This window comes from Carya illinoinensis, chromosome 5 (assembly GCF_018687715.1).
Source record: "Carya illinoinensis cultivar Pawnee chromosome 5, C.illinoinensisPawnee_v1, whole genome shotgun sequence".
NCBI lineage: Eukaryota > Viridiplantae > Streptophyta > Magnoliopsida > Fagales > Juglandaceae > Carya > Carya illinoinensis.
This window is the reverse complement of record NC_056756.1, coordinates 27,594,302-27,617,384: the sequence shown is the minus strand read 5'-3', so window position 1 is coordinate 27,617,384 and position 23,083 is coordinate 27,594,302. Positions and strand designations below refer to the sequence as shown.

Below are 23,083 nucleotides of genomic sequence, written 5' to 3'. Positions count from 1 at the left end.
TTGGAGGCCTCTCCAACTTGCTGAAAAATATACTGCCTCCTAGGCTTGACCCATGATATTACCCTTCCCACAAAAAAGTCATCCCACATGGTCCTAGCCGCCTCATAGTGTAGGAGCAGATGATCTACCGTTACACCATTCTTTATACATGTGCAACACCAATTTAACACCATGAGGCTGTCCAAACAGAAAATGCTGCTTTTTAAAGGAGCTTTAGTGTCCGATTGGTTGAGTAAAATTGTATGTTTGGTAAATTTATAAAATGTGCTTTAAGCATCTAAAAAAAGCTATAAACCAATTGTTTTAAAAAGCACCAAATTGAAGCTTTTGTTGAAAAGCTTTCGTAGATCATGCTGAAAACCACGGTAGCAACTCTAAAAGTGCTTTAAGCGTATGTTGATTTGGTAGAATGATCTAACCATGAACTTAGCCTTCTTGGAGGGGCTCTAATTGATCTTGTCTATATTTTCAATGGTCACTCTTGTGGAATACAATAAAGCAAAGAACTCAATGATGACATCCAACTCCCAACCCTGTGCTACTATGATAAAATTAACATTCCATTGAGGGGAGCCATTAGAAAAATCCAAGAGATAAGCTACTGAAGCATCCTTCGCCTGCGTGAACTCAAATATTGCTGGGAATGTGTCTTTAAGGCTTCAATCACCACACCATTTGTCATGTCAAAAATTTTACTCGAGAGCCTTCACCCACCTCAATATGCATGGGTCTAAATAAAGCCTCCCATCCTCTTGTTGTGTGTTTCCACAATTCCACCCCAATACTCCCCTAGATAGTGGTGCACATACCATTGTGTAGTTCACTAGATGGAATTTGAACTCATTCCCCCATCCCACTCCACAGGAAATCCCATTGTTGTTTCTCAATAAGGTTGGAAACCTTTGTGGGAAGTGGAAACAAAGACAAGAAATATGTGTATAGGTTAGAGAGGGTACTTTCACTTAATGTAAGCCTACCCCCTTTGGATAGGTATAACCTCTTCTAGGTAGCTAGTCTACACTCCACCTTTGCAATCATGGCATCCCAAATACCCTCTGACTTGAAAGTAGCACCCAAGGGTAAGCCAAGGTATTTGATGGGTAAGGAAGATACCTTGTATCCCAAGAGACTGGTCAGATTTGCCATGTTAGGAACATCTCCCACGGACCAATTTGGACTTTGATAGATTCACTTTCAAACTGAAGACGACTTGAAAGCATAGAAGAAGTGCCCTCAAAGATTGAATGTGGCCTTGATTTACTCCACAAAAGATGAGAGCATCATTGGCAAATAAAAGGTGAGAGATATCGAGAGAGCCATAATTTCCATTCTCCACTGAGAAGCCCGAGAAAAAACCACCATCCACAAGACCCTTTGTGAGATTCTATCACCGCAATTTCATTTTCTAATTAATTATGACTCTAAAACAGCTTTTGGAATGTTGGCAGGTATGCCTTTTGATGTGGAGTGGATTTTATTGTTGAAGCTTTTGATGGTTAGACCTTAATATTTTTTCTTTTTCTGTAAAACCCATACAATGGTATTATGTTTTTATCCTTGCATTCCAAAAAAATATTTGGAAGCAACTAAGAGGCTTTGAGTGTCCATAAATAATTGATATTTTTTGGATTCAAGTACTAATGTTTTGTTAGATATCATGAAAGCTTCATTGCTGCAAGTTTTGAAATAACTACCTAATATTTGGGTGAATTTCCCAGCTACCCTATTTATGTTAAACTATGTTAAATCACAAAAATCTGATCAAAACTGTCCTTTATGTTTACATTCTTCACTATATCCAACAATGATACACCGACGATTTTCTTTTGAGGTAGGACTTTTTCCTTGCTGTACTCTGGACCGTTGGCTTCCCCAACAAAGTTGTACGTGGATTATTGAGTGTGTTACTACGAACAGTGTCCAATTTCCAACATCCCCCTATTACCGCTGCAATTAATGCTATAACTATCTGGCTCTGTAAGGAATACCTAGATCATCACGATCCCTGCATTCCAGCTTCCAAAGGCAATCCTCCATCCACTTCCCCTTTTCTGTGTGCCCAAAAGCCTGCCCGCCCTGAACCCCTTTCCAATTCCCTGACCTAATCTCATGACTTATCTGAAGCAAGCCGAGCAGGTCCTGCCTTAACCTGTCCCTAGACAGCCAGCCCTTGTAAAGAGATACTGTATATACCCAAATAAAAATTTATGTTTTCATAATTTGACATTACTAAAAAGTTGTTATTCAGAGTACGTATGAGTTGCTAGAGAGAAGAAGCCTGGAAAGTGGCATTTGTTTTTACTTTTACATACAAAGATGTTCAAGCATTTAATCTTGTGGGCTCTCCTATGACTTCTCTAGGAAATCTCTATGCATGGAAGGTTATTTTCAATTGGTTTTGTTTTGACGAGCATTTGTGACTTTTAGAGAGAATTTAGTTTTGAGGTTTCCTTTACTGCATGGCTTTCAAATATTTTAAGGAAGTTTCTTAGAACTGGAAACTACTTCTTTGGCTATTCTGTCTGACTTTTAGATTACCCTCAGTGCATCTAATTAAATATTACCTTTTTCTTGGTTGGTACTGTTGCAGCATGATAAAGTACTTGTGCAGCCAACTCCAGTTTCAACGTAAGTTCTGTTATTATTCTTCATGGTATTGGAATATTTGTTGTCTTTCATGTTTTAGACAGGGTTCTGAGTCATGCCAAAGCATTTAATTGGAATGAAAAAGTCTATTAAAAATCTCGATCAGAACTTGAGAACGAATGGAAACCAGGACAGATATATGTGTTTGCTACTGAAGATACCGTCGGAACTTTGATTTTATTTTTAGCTATTTAAAGGTTAACATGTTATATAACTTACAGATGATCTGTTTTGGTCCTGTCCATGGGGTGTGGGAAAATCTGAAAAGTCCTCTGATTTTACAATATTATCATTAGAGTTTCTGTGGTTTACTTTTTGTTGGCACTGTTTTCCTTTTAACTATTAGAGTTGTTGCAGGTGATCGTTGCTGTCTAAAGCAATGCCTTAAAAATTTTCCTTCTAAAGTGTTGCCATGTTTTCCTTTTGGACAGGACTAGCATATTGGGTACTGATTGGGTATTAGTCACCACAAGTGATGGTAAAAAATATTACTACAACAGTAAAACAAAGGTATGGGTATGTTGAGATTACTGGGTACTTGAAGACTCTCCCTGTTTTTCTTGCCCTCTTCCCCTCTCCACCCCATCACCTGGGAAAGATTCTGCCACGTTCTTCAAATCTGTTTAGAGCTAAATTAGTTTAGTTGCATTCTCTGTTTTCTCTCTGCATGCCTTCATTTTTTAGGCTTCATGATGCCATGTGAGTTTATGCCTTCCTAGCAAAAACAACTTCAGTTCTTGAGATCAGTGCAAGTCTGTCTATAATTTGTCGTCTAGCCAGTGTGTCTGCCATTATCTACTACTTATGCATGCATGCAATAATAATTATTACTAATATTATTATTATTTTCCGACAAGTAAGATAATTTTACTTTTTTGATAGATAATAAGAAATTTTATTCCAAGTAAATAGGTATAGCCCAAGTACACAGGAACTATACAAGAGAACACACCTAAATAGAAACTAAAGCAAAAAAAAATTAAAATAAAAATTACAGATATTCATATGCCTCTTATTAAAATGCAGAAGGTGTTGGCCAAGTACTCAGGAAGTAACATTAGAAGCACCTAGCTAGAAAAAGTATGCAACTAAAAAATTCTGAAAATGTAAGCCCCCCTTCCATATTAAGGATGCTACTAACAACACATTACATATGAGCGATGTATAAAAGATTCTACAAACATAAAAATGCTCAAAAACTTTATTATTAAAAAATTTTTTAGTAGCACTTATTTAAAAACCATTTGAAAAGGCCAAGGGCCTATGCACCCCTGGGATTAGTCAGGATTTTGTTCCGGGATGCTCAGGCCAATCGAAAAAACCATTTGAAGAGCAAGTGGTTCAGCAGGTGATAAAAGGAACGGCTAAAGATAAGGCTTCGGGTCCCGATGGCTTTTCCGTGGCTTTTTTTAAAACTTGTTGGGATGTTGTTAGTAGGATATTGTGAAGGTTTTTCATGAATTTTATTCATATGGGAAGTTTTAAAAAAGTCTGAATGCAACCTTTATTGCACTTATCTCCAAGAAGGTCGAGGCTTTGAATGTGAAAGATTTTTGCTCTATTATCCTTGTTAATGGGATGTATAAAATCATATTCAATGTTCTTGCCAATCTTATGAGTACAGTCATGGAGAAGATTATTTCGAAGCCCTAAAATGCCTTCACCAATGGGAGACAAGTTCTTGACGCGGTGCTAATTGCTAATGAATGTTTGTTTAGATAGTAGAATCAAAGCGGGAGTGGCAGGTATTTTTTGTAAGCTGGATATGGACCTATAAAAAAAAAATTATGTAAGCTGGATATGGAGAAGGCTTATGACCATGTGAATTGGAAATTTCTATTTGCTTGGGAGGTGCGGTTTTGGGGAAAGGTGGCGTAGTTGGATCGCATTGTGTCTCCACTGCTTGCTTCTCGATCTTGGTGAATGGTATGCTAGTTGATTTCTTTAATAGCTTTCGGGGACTTAGACAAGGCTCTTCTTGGGAAGTGATCATCATGGAGAGACATTGTGGAAGGTTGTTAAAATTCTAATTATGTGAGTGCTTCCCCTGCGGCAGGGGCGGGGGGGTTTGGTGCTCCAATGAAGTAAGAGGTGCACATGGTGTGTGGTTGTGGAGTATTAGGACTGGATTGGGGGGGTTTATGCAAGTCACTTCAGATTTGTGGTTGGTGAGGAATCCAGAGTTAGATTTTGGCATGACCTTTGGTGTAGCGTTAAAGCTCTCAAGATTGCGTTTCCTGTCCTCTTACAAGTTTTTTTTTTTTTTTGGGAATGTTCATTTTACTCGAGTGGCCCAGGATTGGGAAATTGTGGCTATTTTCAAGTTTTTCCGCTTATTGTACACATTGAGTATTGTTAGGGACGAGGCGGATAAGGTGGATTGGATTCATTTGAGGAGTACGAACTTCATTGTTCGATCTTTGTTCAGGTTTTGACACATTATAACGTTGTTCCTTTTCCTTGGGAGCCCATATTGCCTCCCAAGGTTGCTTTCTTTGTTTGGACTGCTGCTCTTGGGAAAAACTTGACCATGAACAGTCTAAGGAAGGAGGGGCTGTTGTGGATTGGTCCTATATGCACAAAAAAAGTAGTGAAACACTAGGTTATTTATTACTTCATTGTGAGGCGGCCAAGGTCCTATGGGATTAGAAGAAGTGGACTTCTGTGAGTAATGCCTAGACCAGTGGTGGATCTCCTTGCTAGTTGGAGGGGCCTTCAGGGTTTTTTTGGTAAGTAAGAAGATATTTCAGGGTAATCACTGAATTGCTACAATGTGGAATGTGATTTCCTCATGTCTCATGCAGTTTATTTTGTTGGGAAGGAATGATCAGAGTTTTGAAGATCTAGAACACTCGGTGGATGATCTTACATGTTTCTTCTTTCATACTTTATTTTTGTGGGCTTTTGTTATTGTCCTCAATGAGACTAGTTCCCATGATTTTCTTGTATCCGTTTTTATATCCTAACTTGTAACTAGGTGTTCTAAATGTATACTTCCTGTGTAACTTATCCAAAAAAAGAAAAAAAAATGTATACTTCCTGTGTACTTTGGCTTTGCCTATTTACTTTTTTTTTTTTTTGTATACTTGATCAAATAAAATGTTATTTTGCCTATAAAAAAAACCAGTCTTGCGCTTTTTCATAAAAAGTTTCATAATCGATAAGAGAATGTAAAAATAAATTCCCCAAATCAACATTAAACTTAAGTCTGGTCTCATCTCAGTCTTCTTAAGCTACTACTCCTGGCCAGTGGACTCATCATGAAACACTTCTTCACCTGGGTTTGTCAAAACATAAAAATAGATGTTAGTAAGCAACACATGACGCAGTCATAAATTCCCCATATATTTGAACCAACTTCTCTTTGAGGTTGCGAATATTAAAGGGAAAAAGGAGACTCCCTTGAGTGATGCCACCAACAGAAATCAGGGGATCATTCCCATCCTCAGGTGCAAACCCATCAAGCATTGACCCGGTTGGTGCAGAAGTATCTGAATTCCCAAAAACACCCTTACCATTGTGAATGCGGTCGGAGATGTTCCTGAATCCGTCCATGTTTTTTGGACCCTGGTGAGCAAGTAAGGTGAGGTCCTCGCTAGAGCATCTTCGAAACTGCCCATTTTACCCTTAATATCTGCTCATATAAGGAGGATAACAGCCAAAAGAACTGCCTTAACCAAAGCGGATTGGGCTTTACTACTGCATCTTTCGAATACTTGATACATTTTTTTTTTTTTTTTTGATAGGTAAAAGATATTTTATTCAAAGTAAATAGGCATAGCCCAAGTACACAAGAAGTATACAAGAGAATACACCTAAGTACAATCTAAAGCAAAAACAGTACTAAGAAAAAGCATTACAAATGTTGATATCCCTCACAAGATTGTTCACCCAAAAATTTAAAGTGTTAAAGAAAAAGTCCCTAAATTCCGTCATTGTGCGTTCACGATCTTCAAAACACCTCCCATTTCTCTCAAGCCATAAACACCAGAATAAGCATAGGGGAATCATTCTCCACTAAGCTGAACTTCCTCCACTTCCTGCTGCACCTTGCCAGCAAGCCAAAAATTCCACCACATGAAAAGGCATCACCCAATCTATGCCTACCTTTGCAAATAACTCATTCCACAAAAAAATTGGACTCAATAGGACACCACCTTGAAATCCCCATCTCTAAGGGTGTCCTTAGATATATCACCTTAATTGAAGATCATCAGGAATTAACACTCAGTACTGTAGCTATAGCTGCTGCAAATGATTATTTTGTATATAGATATAGATAAGAAGTGCAAACGTATGATTCTGAAGTTATATGTTTGTTTGTCGCTACATCTTGTATTAGGGTTACACTTCTCTGGGCTTCTTAAAGAAATGAATTAACTTAAAAAAATACTTGTTTGTGATGAAGCTGTAGAAGTGCTTGTTTGTGATGAATTTACAATATGTCGTTCAAATTTAAATAGAAACACAAATCTCTTACTATTTAAACACAAATCTCTTACAGTTCTTTGGTTGCTGTGGTAATCTTACCTGGTTTACGATCATGTTGAAGGCATCCAGTTGTGTTCAGGTTCCATTTCATGTTCATTGTTGTTAGTGTGTATTACTCTGCTTGAGAATGTTAGACAACTATATATCACGTGCTTTTATTTTTCCTTTCATGTACTGGCTTAGTTTCTGGAGTTGTATTAGAAAACTCTACATTTATGATGTTTCCCGAAGTTTTGCAACTCTTGTTTTGTATTGATTTGCGAGTTGTGTTTACTCATAAACTACCAGCCTATAAGTTGGTCTCAGTTTAAATGTTAGAGCTAAAACATAAGAAAAGATGCTTAAATTTAATCAGATGTTACTCTTTACTCCATAATTCGTTGTTATTCCTTTCTTTATCAGATTAGTAGCTGGCAGATCCCAAGTGAGGTGACAGAATTGAAAAAGAAGCAGGATGGAGAACATTCGATATCTCTGCCACATGCTAATTTATCAACTGAAAAAGGATCTGCTCCAATTAGTTTGAATGCTCCTGCAATTAGCACAGGTGGCCGTGATGCTATGGCTCTTAAAGCGTCGGCTGTCCCAGGATCATCATCTGCGCTGGATATGATAAAAAAGAAGTTGCAGGACGCTGGATCTCCCATTAGCTCATCACCTAATCCTGCACCATCAGGAATGGCAGCATCAGAGTTAAATGGCTCTAGAGCAGTTGATACCACAGTTAAAGGTCTGCAAAGTGAGGACAGCAAAGATAAGCTAAAAGATGCTAATGGGGATGGTAACATGTCCGACTCTTCCTCAGATTCAGAGGATGCAGACAGTGGACCGACAAAGGAGGAATGTATTATCCAGTTTAAGGTATCTTGCTCCCTTTTTTTAATCTATAAAAAGGTATCTTGCTTCTTTTTTCGTTGAACACTTTAAAAGTGGGAAACTTAATCTCCTGCTGTTGTTTGCCTTGCGCTTTTGAAATCCAAGTATATTGTTATTACTCTTTAAAATTTGATTCTGATTTTTTTATTGGAATAGATTGATCTACAAAAATATGTAAAGTAACCACGTTTTTCCTATTTGTAATGGACAATCCTTTTCCTCCAGAAACCTACCTAATTAATGAAATAAAATATAGATTGAAAATGGTGCTTGTATTAAGTATTGACTGAAACTTGTAGTTATGATTCAAATCTTATTTTCTTTTGTTTTATAATTCAAATGTACCAGTCCAAGGAGATTCTCCAAAAAGAGGAAACCTAAAATTCCACTTTTTTCAACATCAGTCCACTACCCAACGCTTGTGGTCATTCTTGGATGTTTAAGCTTGCATCCAGTTTAATGAATATTCTCCTCCATATGCAACTTTAAATGTACCTGTTGATAAATGCTAATGATCTGGAATTTGTTTATTATTCTTATGAAATTCATAGGGAATGCTTAAGGAAAGAGGAGTGGCACCGTTCTCGAAATGGGAGAAGGAATTGCCAAAGATAGTGTTTGATCCACGCTTCAAGGTTTGTTGAGTCTAAAGGTCATTTTCAGCAATGTGCGGAAATGAAACAAAGTTTTACATCTGTATTGTTTCAAGGCTATTATGTTGACTTAGGTATAACTGTCATTTCGCACATAACTATAAACATTTGTGTACATGAATTCAATGTTCCTCTTCATTGAATAATGTAATCAACTCTTGCATCCATATTTTAATGGTCTTGATCATCCGATTTTATCATTTATCTGAGTGGGGAAGGGACCTAATTTTGGCTAGGTTAATTTTTTTGACTCATACAATTAGGCTCAGCTTGGCTCGACGTGGCCCAGATCTCTTTCTAATGTTATTTGTTCTTATATATCTTTGAATTAAAATATGATAAATGAGAATTAAACATTAGACCTTGTACCATTTGGTTTAAATTTGCCCTTTAATCTTAAAGACTACATGGCCCAGATTTTTCTTATTTAGTTAAAAAAGAAATCTGAACGAGTACATTGGTGTTTAAGAATCATGCATGGACCTAGGTTGGCTAGCCGGGGTGTACCGCTCCTACGACTGGGAATAAGCTGCAAGTTTTGACCCCGAGCTTGGGTTAGCACATTAGGTCTTAATGCATGGTGCTTGCTCACCTGCCTAGCCAGCCAATAGACAGCCCTATATTGGATCAAATGGCCTCTCTTTCCTGTGTAACTTGGGTTGGAGGATGGGTCATTAGTTCAATCCCCTATTTGTGTGTAAGTTGTTTATACACAATATACGTGCATTTATTGGTTAAAAAATATACACAATATACAGATATATGTTTGCGTGTCTCTCTTTATACACATGTATGTCTGTGTGCTAAAAGGTAAACAAACACAATAGCATATTTTCTCCTGCCCCCCCCTCTGTCTTTTTGGTACATTCATAAGTTTTTCCTCTATTCATTCTTCCATGAGTTGTGTAAAATGAAAAAAATTTCATCAAAATTCAAGATCTAATAACCAAAAAGGAAAAAATGTTATCAAACTATCTAGTGAATTGGACTACTTCTCAAAATACATTTGGTCATTGGACTTTCAGATGATCTTCTGCTATTACATAGTTCATAATTTAAGGGGGATGCCATAAGGAAGATGATTTTGAGGGGAGAAAACACGTTGCTGCCATATGGAAGATGATTCATTTGTGCTTGATGTGGTGTCTATGGGAGATGCTTCGAAAAAAAAAAAAAAAAAACACAATGGGAGAAGTTACGGATTTTTTCTTTAGGACTTTGTGTTTGTGGGCTAAGCTCTTGTATTGAATGATGATAATTTTCAGGAATTGCTTTAGTCTCTTTTTGTTTCTAGTGTGAAGTAGGTATTTCCTTTGTATACTTCCTGTGTACTTGGGCTTTGCCTATTCATGGTAATAAAGTTTTCTTATTAACTATAAAAAAAAAAAAATTAAGGGGGATGTCGTCGGATAAATTTTTTTCCCTGTTCATAGGTTCCTATAAGTGAGTTAAGATATTGTGAAATCAATTGAGACTTTTCTTTATATGGGTCAGTGGTAATTCTCTTCCCTGTTCATGGGTTCCTATAAGTAGTTTAAGATATTGTGAAATTAATTAGGACTTTTCTTTATATAGGTCAGTGGTGATCAATACTTAGACTTATCCTAGACCTTCAAGATGATCCTTCACTTGGTCTTATCATATGAGCAATATCATTTGGCAGTTCTTATTTTATCCGACATGTATTAGTATGAGATTTTGGTGCCTTGTGCACGTGTGAGGAATAACATGTGTCTAGCGTGGTTTCTCTATCTCATATTAATGGCAGCTTGAGATGATATATCTGCAGTTTTGTCTGTTGCAGCCAGGGCTGCTCTCTTTTGCAGACACTGTACTAGACAAGGGGTCTGCCCCTTTATCATGTTGTTTTAGCATGCAGCATCAATCGCTACTTTCCTATCACATTATATTAAGGAATTACATTTTCTCTGATACTTATTGTGAAAGTCCTGTTGCAGGCAATTCCAAGTTATTCTGCTAGGAGGTCATTGTTTGAACACTATGTTAAAACACGTGCTGAAGAGGAACGGAAGGAAAAACGTGCAGCTCAAAAGGCTGCAATAGAAGGGTTTAAGCAGTTACTGGGTGAAGCATCAGAGGTGTCCAATATTAGCTGAATGAAAATCTTTTTTTTTTAATGTTCGTTAATTAAATATTTTGGATTCAGAGCTATGGATCAGTGATGTTGTATTGACCCACTTCGATTTTCAGGATATTGATCACAATACCGATTATCAAACTTTCAGAAAGAAATGGGGTGCTGATCCACGGTTTGAGGCTTTGGACCGCAAGGATCGGGAACATTTATTGAATGAAAGGTATCACTTGAAAGTATATAATAGCCCCAGTTTTCTTAGTGTTGTACATTTGTGCATTGAATAGGTAAACATTTAAGGGTACCATCATCTATTTGGTTCCTAATTAACTTAAAAAAAAAATCAACTAATCTAGGAAGTAGTTATCAGTGCTGTCAAGGCGGTGCCTTATTTTGTTGGAACATAATGCCCTGCTTTATGAAAGTGGTGGGTGATGGTTGTTTTTCTCCTTAGAAATGCTTAAGCAACACCAAAACCATGTGCTCAGGTGGTCACTGATATATTTTGTTTGGTTGTAGGCATCCGTAAGCATTTCATTTTGGATTGTTTCATTTATAAGCTTGCTGAGCTCTATTTTAGCCAATTTGAGATATTTAATGCGTAGATGATAGAAGGCTGGTGTGATCCTGTGGTATTAACTTCATTCTGTTTAGCCCTAAACGGGACATATTTGCCATTGGGTCCCAGCCATTTTCAGTCTCTGCTTTGTTGGTGACAAACATGATTGAATTGGTCAAGGTGATAAAAACATCTATAATTAGACATGCTACCCAGCTGAGGTTGATTATCGTTATTCAGATGTGGAATGGATGTACAAAAAACACGTATGAGGAAAAATTATATATTTCGGTTTGCTTTTTGTTTTTCCCCCTTTTTAATATTTTCTTCATTCCTTCTCTTAGTGGTTGCAGATAAGCTAAGCAAATACTTTGATCCAGCTGCTTTGGGTTGATTTCTTTTCTCATTTTTATGTACTTTTTTTTCTTGATACATTGATAACATCACTTTTAAAGGGTTCAATATGGTAATTCTATCCAAGTTGATCTGACCATAGGAGAATGGCTAACTTCATCTCCCCCTGCCCTCTCTCTCTCTCCCCCCTCCCCCACCCTGACCATGTAGTTTGGAATAGTTCTTTGAAGCTGTGAAAGGTTTTATTTCTGTTTAGAGGTGCCTCTTTATTGATTTGTTCATAGTTCATGTTCATGTTCATGTTGTACTTATAAAACAAAAAAAAAGGTTCACCTGTTCTAGGCCTGGGAAGAGATATATCTAATGCCAATCTAGAACCTAGGTTGAAATAATTCACATCACCCGCATGAGTTAAAATCTGGATGTCATTGTCTTTTTCATTAATTGATATGAAAATTTGAGTAAAAAGGGAGAAACCTATGATACATCTTCGCTCAAGAATTTTTATATTTGTTTGGTAAACAAAATTTCATTGATAATAAGGATAGGCAATAACCGAAGTACACAGGGTTCCTCTTAAGAGGTATAATTGAATATATACTATAATCTCTATAAAAGGAGAAGACAGCCAAATGCATTAGGCCACTCAAACAAATGTTGTAGGAATAAAAATTTCAGCACAAGAGTAGACAACTCAACCATGTTGAAGGCACGCATATTTACCTTTAAGGCAAATAGATAATTGTTCTAAATTGAACTATTTCGATACTGTCCAAAAATTCATCCTCACCCTGCCCGCCCCAAACAAAAAAGAAAAAGAAAACACATCAACCACCTTCGGAGGGATCGCCACTTTAACCCAAATACTGTTAAAAAAAAGACCAAAGGTCATTAGCAACTATTTACATGGCATTAATCAACCCTTTTTGTTCCATTTGATCATTAAATCTGGTTGTTTCTTACAGCCAGTTGATTGTAATTATCAAAGCTGGCCCTTTTTTCTCAATCGTTTTTGGTTGGATTTCTTCAATAACTCGGTAATAAAATATATTTTGATGGGGATCCTTCTTATTATCATATTAATTGAAGACTTTTATTCTTGAAGTGCCTCCCTTGTTCTTTTGTGTACACAAATATTAAAACTAGTTTAACATAATCTATTTGTAATAATTAGTCGATAATGGCGGCCTTGTCAGGTGTGGTTGACTTATCAAGGAATCTCTTATGGAGTCTTCTTCGTCATCCAAGATTTTTTTTTGGGACACTAATATTTTAGCCAGTCTTTGGACTCTTCAACACTCATACTGTGTACTTAATGTGAAAATACATTTACGATATAAAATTCATGGTGAACATGCATTATTAGGTCTAAACAGTGTGATAAATGATGATGGTGTCCTTTAAAAAAAGCAGTGTGACCAGAGTGTGAGCATGTTATTCAGGTTTATGTCTCAAGTCAAAGTCCCCCTGCGGTCTTGAGTTGCGCCTTTTGTGCTTGTCAATATAGATTTATTACGTATAAAAAAGTCTCATGCCAGTGTCTGCTCAGCATATTTTGTAATAGACTTAGCTAAGCTGTTACAGTTATGCAGAATTTCTTTTACTTGCATTCTTATTCAAATTTATATTGAAATGTTTCCTAGACAGAAAGTTCTTAGAACCCTTGAAAGCAACATGAGTCGCAAGTAATAGGCTAGTGACAAGATTCTCGGGTCCACTTTTGGTGTGTCCTTTAGCCCTATAATCTCTTTGGACTAGCATGGTAATTGCCTTTTGTCTTGTCAGATTCAATCATATGGTTAGATAAGGTTTCTACTTCACTTTTAGGGTCTTTCCTTTAAAGAAAGCTGCTGAAGAAAAGGTCCAAGCACTACGTGCAGCTGCTGCCACCAGTTTTAAGTCCATGCTCAGAGAGAAAAGAGATATAACTGCCAATTCCCGTTGGTCCAAGGTATGCGCAGTTATAATTTGTTTTGAGTATATAGTTTCAACAGAACGCATTTTTAGTGTCTTTAACCATATAGCTTTGATTATAGGAATATAGCTGTACAAATGATTAAATTCATGATTTTCTATTAACTTAATGCTGTGGACAATGGTAACTTATCGTCATATTAGAGCAGGAGGTCCTGTATTTGAATCTTGCCTCATCTATCCTTGTGATTAAGTTTGGAGTCCATGGTGTTTGGCTCCATTCATTGATTGGAGGGGTATTACCCATATGTGAAGTGCGTTTCAGAGTATGATGATGTAGACAATTAAATTTACCATTTCCAATCGTTTAAGCTTTCAAGACTAGTGATACTTTATTAATGAGTTGATCCTGTTCTGGATGACATGATATTGCATCTATTGGCTAGAGCATTCTTTACTCAAAAAGAGACATTTTAGCATTCTTTATCTACCAAAGGACTCATTTAGGAGCTTGTCATTCCATGGTTCTAAATGCGTGAAACTGGTGTTTTTACTTAAAACCTTGCCTTACATGTGTAGGGGTGCTACCCTCGGACCCTGGGGGGCTGTCCCATTGTCGCCCCGGGGGGGAACTGCAAACAAAATCCAAAACAACGACAAATCTACAGATCCATCCCTAAAATCCACAAATCCATCATCCAACAACAAATCCAATAAATTAAAAAGTACAGACAGTCAAATATAGTGACACATGGCAAAACAAATTAAAATCATGGCCGCGACCCACTGCAAGACCACGTTGTGGCTGTGGGTCTAAGCAAAGGAACTATTGCCATTCGTGGCCGTGGGTTTGCCCAGAGAGAGAGAGAGAGAGAGAGAGAGAGAGTTTTTAATTTTTGTTTTTGATTTATATACTAATTCGTAAGTACAAAACGACGTCGTTTTATACTTACGAATTTCACACACACACACAAAGGAATGACGTTTAATACTTACAAATTTCTCACACACACACACACACACATAAAGGAATGAGTGATGCTTTAACAATAAGGAGCGTACTGTAGAGGAAATTTGGAAATTTTTTGTGTTCTCCTTACTTCAATGGTTTTCTGCTATTGTACTTAATGGAGGGTCTATTCATGAGTTTTGGTTTTCATTTTATGCTCCTAGAATGTAATTAGGTGTTTCTTTTATAAACTTCCTATGTACATGGGTTTTGCCTATTTCATTCCATGAATAAAAATGTCTTTCTTACTTATCAATATATATATATGTGTGTGTATTTGGGCCGGACGGATGGGGTAAATGGGTGGGGTTGAAAATGAATTGATATTATAACCTGGGCCCCGTCCCCCGTCCCCCAGCCCACACCCTCCCGCATCAGCCAGGTGTGGCTGGACGGGGTGGGCGGGGTTGCGGAGCCTTGCTGCCCACCCCTACTTACATGGGCTCTTTCACGAGCTAGGGTAACAGCTTTGGTATTGGGTGTGGCTTAGAAAGAAAAGTAATCTATAGGCGGCCCCCCCTCCCCCCCCAACAGCCATCTTTGGCTTATGATGGCTGTAGTATAGGCAGATCTGGATTTGTCCCATGTTCATTCCCTTAACCAATGCCGATGGCATCTCTTGGGTCTCTGGTGTCTATGGTATAAGGGAGGTGGGCTAGAAGGTGACGAAATATATGTTACCTATCTCCACCACTGTGGGGCCTTGAAAGTCAAAACCCTCGAAAGGCTTGTGCAATGTGTGAACCTCTCTCCCACTGGAGAAAATGCCGCTAAAAACTCAGGAGTGGGTATGAACCTTGATTTAGAGATAATTACTCACCCTAGTGAGGAACTCTCAAAGACACTTAGTATGGAGATTGGATTGTTGAGTGGGCCGTACTTTGGCAAGTCAAAGGTAATGGATGTGACTAGCTTTCTTCAAATGATTGTTCTTCCCTCTTATTCAGATAATGCCAGCAGAGTTGTTGTGGCTAATCCTCTCGTGGAGCAGAGGAAAAAAGGAGGAATCTAGCAACTTTAATTGACTATGATGGGGGTGGATCTGGTGGGCTTTCTATGCTTCTTAGTTCTGGACAAGCCTAGTCTGGATTGGCAATGTTCTTTGAATGATGATTGTCTCACATTGAGCAGCTGTCTGCCAGTTGTCAAGAAGGTTAGAAAAGGGGAATAGCCCTTACCTTGGGTTTTGAAGACTGTTAAGGATATCCATCACGTGGTGTATGCAAGCTTGAATGATTCTAATCACCGGGAAGTGGAACTTATTTGTGCAGTACATGATTGAGAGATGGATGACTTGGACTCGTTCTTTTTTATTTTTATATAAGTAAAAGATTATATTAATAAGAATAGGCATAGCTCATGTACACATGGAATATACAAGAGGTAACACCTAGTTGGGAGGAAGAAATAGAAACATGAAAATCTAGGCCATTGAAATCAAAAGCTTTAGCCCATAGGAATAAAGTTTTAACGAAGAACAATTTAATCTCCTTCAATGAGTGCTCCTCATCTTTAAAAGTCCGATCATTTTGTTCCTTCCATAGGTACCATAGAATACAAATAGGAGCCATCTTCCACTAAGCTGTGATTTGTGTAATACCACCCAAATTCGCCCAGTCGGCTAGAAGCTCAACCACAGTATCAGGCATAACCCAGGCTTTGCCCAATTTTACTCAATTTGAGCGAGACAAGATAGAGAAAATGCGATGTTTTAGGCCTCGTTTGGATTGGGAGGTGATCTCACCTCATCTCAACTTCTCTTATCATTATAACTTTTCTAGATTTCCACACAAAATATAATAAACAATTGAAAATTTTCAAATTTCAATTCAACTTTTTCAAATCCCAAAACAATAATAACAATATTTTATTTAACTTTTTTCTTTCATCTAAAACCATCTCATCTCTGAATCCAAATGAGGCCTTAGGCTCTATTAAAGAGAGAGAAGAAGGGGGGGGGGCACGTTTGAAGTGAAATTGTTTTGCCACGTGTTCTACCCAAGAATGTCTCCTCTCACTTGGAAGAATGCTTGTTGGAGTCAAACTCCACTAAGGGCAGTAGTCTTTGCTTTGGGTTGCGGTTTCGGGGAAAGTCCTGACACTGGATAATTTAAGGGAATGACAGATTATATTGATAAATTGGTGTTGCATGTGTAAGAGGGATGGAGAAATAATGGATCATATGTCACCATATCGTGATGTGGCTGCTGCTTTGTGGCAAGCTGTTTTTAGCCATTTTGGGTTGAGCTGGGTCATGACTCAACGAGTGGTGTATCTATTGATGTTGGAGAGGTTGGTTTGGCAGCTTTGATGATGAAACTTTGTGGAGTGACTGACGTTTCCAGAATTGCAAGAAGAATATGGAGGAGCTAAAGGCTTTCTTCTTTAAACTTAGTATCATTAGGTGACAGCAAAATCAAGTTATTCTAGCCTTAGCTTTGTGTATTGTTTTTTACCTTTTCACTTTTTCTACCTAGGTGGTTCGAATGTTTACTCCCTGTGTACTTGGATAACACCTTCGCTCATTAATAAAATTATCCTGCTCAGTATTAAAATATTTCCAATCAAGAAGTAGAGCAGTTGGAAGGGACTTCAAGGGATGTCACGTTCTTCAGGCTAACTGCTTGATAAGGTTAATAGTTTACATGACAAAATGACTGAAGAACTTTCTGCGATGCCTTGTTCCATTGCTTTTTTTATTTTTTATTTTTAGTTTTTTATTTTTTATTTTATGATGAGGAATCTTGGAGACCATGCAAACGAAACATCTTTATTTTATTATTTATCTAGTGTATTAGTTTTTCCTTGTAGAATAAATTTTATGTTTTGGTTGCTGTAGGTGAAAGATAGTCTGAGGAATGACTCAAGATACAAATCTGCTAAGCACCAGGACAGGGAGATTTTTTTTAACGAGTATATATCTGAACTGAAGGCTGGAGAAGAGGAATCAGAACGAGAAGCAAAAGCCAAAAGGGAGGAGCAGGTATAGACTTTTGTACTGCCTCTGTCATAAATCTCTCTCTATCTCTCTGTGGTTTAAACTTGAAAATGAATTGGTATTATAAGTTAGTGGGAACTACTTATTGCACTGGAATGTAGATGCTAGAAACTAACTGAAACTCTAGCCTATCTGCATATTTTTAAGTGTTTATTTCAATATTCAAAGAATTCTTTGGAGAAACTTTTGTCTTGATAGGTAAAGGAAAATCTTATTAATAATAAAGAAAATAGGCCTAGCCCAACTACATAGGATGTAGACTAGAGAAAACATTGAGTCAAGAACTAGAAATAGATACAAAAAGTTATGAAAACAATTCTCGTGAGAAACTTTTAATGAGGATGCATTTGGATTTTTTTTTTATTTGATTTTATATAGCTATTGATTTTTTTTTTCCAGGTTTTGATACGCTGTTAGTAATGCTTTTCATTCACTCTTATCAAATGGTTCCAAATCGGCCATGTTATGGTATACCAAATCAATAGTAACTGATATGTCCTAGATGCTATGTTTTTGTGATATAATTCACTGAACTAAAAGAACTATTTGTAACATTTGTGTGTTTGGTTTTTCCTTTTGCTTTAACTTAACTTTCCATAAGCAAACTTACAATTTCATGGCAATATCAATTGCTTCACTGTAGACATTGCCAATGTATATGGACAGATGTGAGAATATTGGAAAGGTGGGTTTTTAACTTGTGCAGTTGATTTTACATGTTGATAACATCACCAGTTCAATATAGGCGTGCCTCTAACATGGGTGCATAAGGTTTAGGGTTAAATACTTTTTTTTTTTTGATAGATAATATGGATTTTATTCATAGTAAATAGGCATAGCCCAAGTACACGGGTAGTATACAAGAGAATAAACCTAAGTACAATCTAAAACAGAAACAGAACTAAAGAAAAACATTACAAAAGTTGATATCCCTTAAAAGATATTTAAACTTTTGGGAATAGGGTGTAGTGGGAATAGGGTTAAATACTAACGTAGTCGATGTGTTTTGCCTCTACGTTTTAACCTCCCCAAATTCTCCCATATTTAACATCGATAACATTCCTCCAAAGAGCATCCCCTTCTCGATGATACCGCCATAACCATTTCCTTTATATGGCATTGTTGAAGGTTCTCAACTTTCAAAACCCCAAACCACCACAAGATAAACGGGTACAGATCTTATCCCTCCTAATCGAATGGAATTTTTTCTCATCTTCTAAACCTCCCCCCAAGAAATCACAAAAAATATCTCTAATCTATTTGCCACCCTTGCAGGCAAAAGAAATAAAGATAGAAAGTTTGTTGGGAGGTTGGATAACGTGCTCTTGATTCAGGTGATTCTACCACCTTTGGAGAAATAAGTCCTCTTCCAACCTACCAATCTACATTCGATCTTTTCAATAATCCCATCCCACACTCTTTGCGGATGAAACTTTAATCCTTTGTGAGCCAAATTCTGATCAGATCTGTTCATTATGGGCTCTTTTGTTATGCTTTGCAGCTGTTTCTGGCTTAAAGGTTAACTTGTCAAAGTCTGAAATTGTCCCCGTAGGATGGGTCAATAATTTAGGAGATTTGGCAGATATTTTGGGTTGTAAGGTTTCCACTTTGCCTATGAAGTATCTTGGGCTTCCTTTGGGGGCTCCCTTTAAATCTAAGGCAATTTGGGATGGGGTTATAGAGAAGATTATATGTAAATTGGCTGGTTGGAAAAGGATCTATTTGCCCAAAGGGGAAGAATCACTCTAATCAAGAGTACTCTATCTAATATCCCAACCTACTTTCTTTCTTTATTTTCTTTGCCTGCAGGAGTGGCTAATAAAATGGAAAGGATCTTTCGTGCTTTCTTGTGGGGTGGATTGGAGGATGAGAAGAAATTCCACTTGCTTAAGTGAGACAAGATTTGCACTCCTATTTCTATGGGAGGTTTGGGGATTAGAAAGCTGAAAACTTTTAACAAGGCACTCTTAGGGAAATGGTTGTGGTGGTACCATTTAGAAGGGAATGCTCCTTGGAGTCTTGTTATTGATGCCAAATTTAGGAGCCTATGAGGAGGGTGGTATTCAAATGAAGTTAGAGGAGCATACAGTGTGGGAGTGTGGAAATTCATTCGTAATGGATGGGGGGAGTTCTCCAGAAATTTCAGATTCGAGGTGGGTAGGGGTAACAAGATCAGGTTTTGGCATGACTTATGGTATGGAGATGAAGCTTTGAAGATTGCTTTCCCTTCTCTTTTTAGAATTGACTCGAATAAAGATGCTTCCGTGGCGGATTATATGGATAATTCTACTGGTCTCATTCAATGGTCAGTTAGCTTTATTAGGGATGTCAAGGATTGGGAGGCGGGGGACATTACTGATTTTTACAGCTTGCTTTATGCTTTCAAAATTAACTCTTGAGGGGATGATAGATTACTTTGGAAACAGCTTGGTAATAAGAGATTCACGGTTAGATCTTTGTACAAGGTCTTGGTGTCTCATTCTTCTACTGATTTTTTTCCTTGGAAAAATATTTGGAGATGCAAAGTGCCTCTCAAGGTGGCCTTCTTTGGTTGGTTGGCTTCTCATGTGAAAATTCTTACTATCAATAAATTGAGAAAGCTAGGTATCATTGTAATGGACTGGTGTTTCATTTTCAAAAAGGGTGGTGAATCGATGGATCACACCTTCTCCATTGTGGGATGAGGTTTTTGCTTGGCATCTCGTGGGTGATGCCTAAGAGGGTGGTGAATCTCCTGGCCTGTTGGAATGGGATTCAAGGCAATCGTCAAATAGCGGTCGTTTGGAAGACAGTACCTCTTTGTCTTATGTGGTGTATTTGGAATGAGAGGAATGGGCGCTATTTTGACAATAGAGAACACTTCGTGGGAGGGATTAAAGACTTCTTTTATCTTACTTTGTTGCTTTGGGCTTCAATTATTGTAATGGACGGCCGTCAGACAAGAGGGGCAGGTTTGCCGTCTTCTCTCGGGGGGAGGTTTGGGAGTCAGACAACTTAGAGTCTTCAATCGTGCTTTGCTAGGTAAGTGGCTATGGCGATATTCCAGGGAACCGGATTCTTTGTGGAAACTATTGGTTGAGAAGAAGTATGGGGGTCTATGGCGGGATTGGTGTACCAGAGAAGCAAGAGGGGCCTATGGCGTCGGGTTATGGAAACACATAAGAAGAGGGTGGGGGGCATTCAGCTCCTTCACAAAGTTTCATTTGGGAACGGGTTCTAGAGTAAAATTTTGGAGTGATGTCTGGTGTGGTGTCAGGGCTTTGAAAGATCTGTTCCCTTTGCTCTTCCAGTTGGCAAGTGCCAAGAATGTTTCAGTGGAGGAAGTCATGGAGGTAGCGGAGGGTCAACTTCTTTGGAATGTCAATTTTAGTAGGAGGGCGCAAGACTGGGAAATGAGCAGTTTTGAGGATTTTTACAGCCTTATCTACTCCGCTAGACCAAATAGACAACAAGAGGATGCTCTATGGTGGACCCCTGCAGGTAAAGGTATTTTTACTGTGCGATCTTTTTACAAGGCCCTCACTCAAGAGCCTAATATTCAGTTTCCTTGGAGAAAGATATGGAGTCACAAGGCCCCTACTAAAGTGTCATTTTTTGTCTGGACGGCCTCCTTAGGTAAGATACTCACCACTGACAATTTAAGGAAAAGGAGGATTATTATCGCAGACTGGTGCTGTATGTGCAAAAGAGCCGGAGAGTCGGTGGATCACCTCCTTTTGCATTGTGATATAGCTAGGAGTCTCTGGAATGAAGTCTTCGGTAGACTGGATATGGCTTGGGTACTGCCAAAAACTATGGAGGCAGCTTTGGCTTGTTGGGTAAACCTAAGAGGTCGGCAACCTATTAAAGCTATTTGGAAGATGATCCCTCTCTGCATTATGTGGGTATTGTGGCAAGAGCGCAACGAAAGGACCTTCGAAGGTTAGGCGAGATCGTTAGAGGAGCTTAAAGTTTTATTTTTTAGAACTCTCTGTAGTTGGGCTATTGCCGTTGACTTCAATGGCATGGCTCTTCGAGAGTTCCTTGTCTCTATTGTGCCTACTTAGTTTAGGCATCTTACCTCTTGTAATACTGGCTTTTGCCATCCGTTCTTGATCAATAAAACTTGTTTATTCATAAAAAAAAAATTATTGTAATGGATGGGGTTAGTCTGAATGACTTTTGTGCTGTTTTTTAGCTTTAGTTAGTAATTAGGCATTTTTCTTTTGTATACTTCTTGTGTACTTGGGCTGTGCCTAATTATGTGGTTTACTAAAATTTTTACTTATAAGAAAAAATAATCCCATCCCTCATTGCCTTTGATTTATGAGGAGTCCGCAAGGGAAGACAAAGATACTTCATGGGCAAGGATGACACCTGGCAGCCAATTTGCCTAAATTGTTAACCAAGCCAACAGGAACAATTTTAGATTTTTATAAGGCTAGAGGCAGCTTCAAAACAAAGCAAAAGAGCCCTCAAGGAACGAATCTGGTCAGGATCTGACTCACAGAGTCAGCGTGTCATCAGCGAAGAGAAAATGAGAGACATTTAAGCTACCATTCGATGAACCGCCCACCGAGAAACCCGAGATAAAGCCCCTTTCTGCCACCACCTTCAACCGTCTACTCAGCACATCTGTTACTAAAACGAACATAAAAGGAGATAAAGGGTCCCCTTGGCTCAAGCCCCGAGAGCTATTAAAGAAACCTTTAGGAATGCCATTAACCAGAACCGAGAATCTGACGGTGGTGATGCAATGTTTCATCCACTGACACCATCTCTTACCAAAACCATACCTACCAAATATATACATAAAAAAATCTCAATTAACATGATTAAAAGCCTTCACCATATCCAATCAATGAGGACCGAGTCAAGGATTTTTTTCCCTTGACAAAGGCATTTTGTGACTTCGAGATGATCTTCCCCATAACATCACTCCACCAATTAGCTAGGACTTTTGAAATTAGTTGTATACCCCACTCACCAGACTTGTGGGACTGAAGTCTTTCACCTCCACTAACCTTGCCCTTTTAGGAATAAGGGCAATGAATGAAGTGATGAGACGTTTCTCAAATTTCATTAACGAGTGAAATTCTAGAAAAATCTTCATGATGTCCTCCCTAATGTCCCAACAAGCCTGAAAGAAAGCCATTGTGAAGCCATTTGGACCCGATGCTTTGTCTTTGTCCATCCCTCTTAACGCACTAAACACCTCCTCTTCAAATGATCTCTCAAACCAAGTTGTGCTTGACTGATCAATCGAATAAAAGACCAGCCTGTCAACCTTAGGCCTCCAATGGTATTGCTCTGTGAGAAGCTTATCATAAGATTGAACAATGTAATCCTTAATTTCAATGCTGTCCGTAAGTACCCTACCTTCCGAATGAAGAACCTCAATGGCATTATTCCTTCGATGGGATTTATCTACTTTGTGGAAAAACTTTGTGCTCTTGTCCCCTTCCGTCAACCAAAGAGCCCGAGATTTGTCTCCAAGAAATCTCCTCCA

At 38.1% G+C, this 23,083-nt stretch overlaps 1 protein-coding gene across 4 annotated transcripts in view; it reads left to right on the top strand.

Annotated features, from left to right (window-relative positions):
• LOC122309228 (pre-mRNA-processing protein 40C) overlaps positions 1-23,083 on the top strand; it is a 42,329-nt gene that overhangs the window by 5,079 nt on the left and 14,167 nt on the right. For 2 of the 4 annotated variants that reach the window (XM_043122622.1, XM_043122621.1), the window contains exons 6-14: positions 2,591-2,628; positions 3,078-3,156; positions 7,151-7,216; positions 7,540-7,998; positions 8,565-8,648; positions 10,625-10,765; positions 10,878-10,984; positions 13,502-13,625; positions 17,437-17,580. In XM_043122622.1, coding sequence (XP_042978556.1) covers positions 2,591-2,628; positions 3,078-3,156; positions 7,151-7,216; positions 7,540-7,998; positions 8,565-8,648; positions 10,625-10,765; positions 10,878-10,984; positions 13,502-13,625; positions 17,437-17,580 — 1,242 coding nt within the window. The remainder of the gene's footprint in view (positions 1-2,590; positions 2,629-3,077; positions 3,157-7,150; positions 7,217-7,539; positions 7,999-8,564; positions 8,649-10,624; positions 10,766-10,877; positions 10,985-13,501; positions 13,626-17,436; positions 17,581-23,083) is intronic. The other 2 variants (XM_043122624.1, XM_043122623.1) reach the window with 1 other exon arrangement.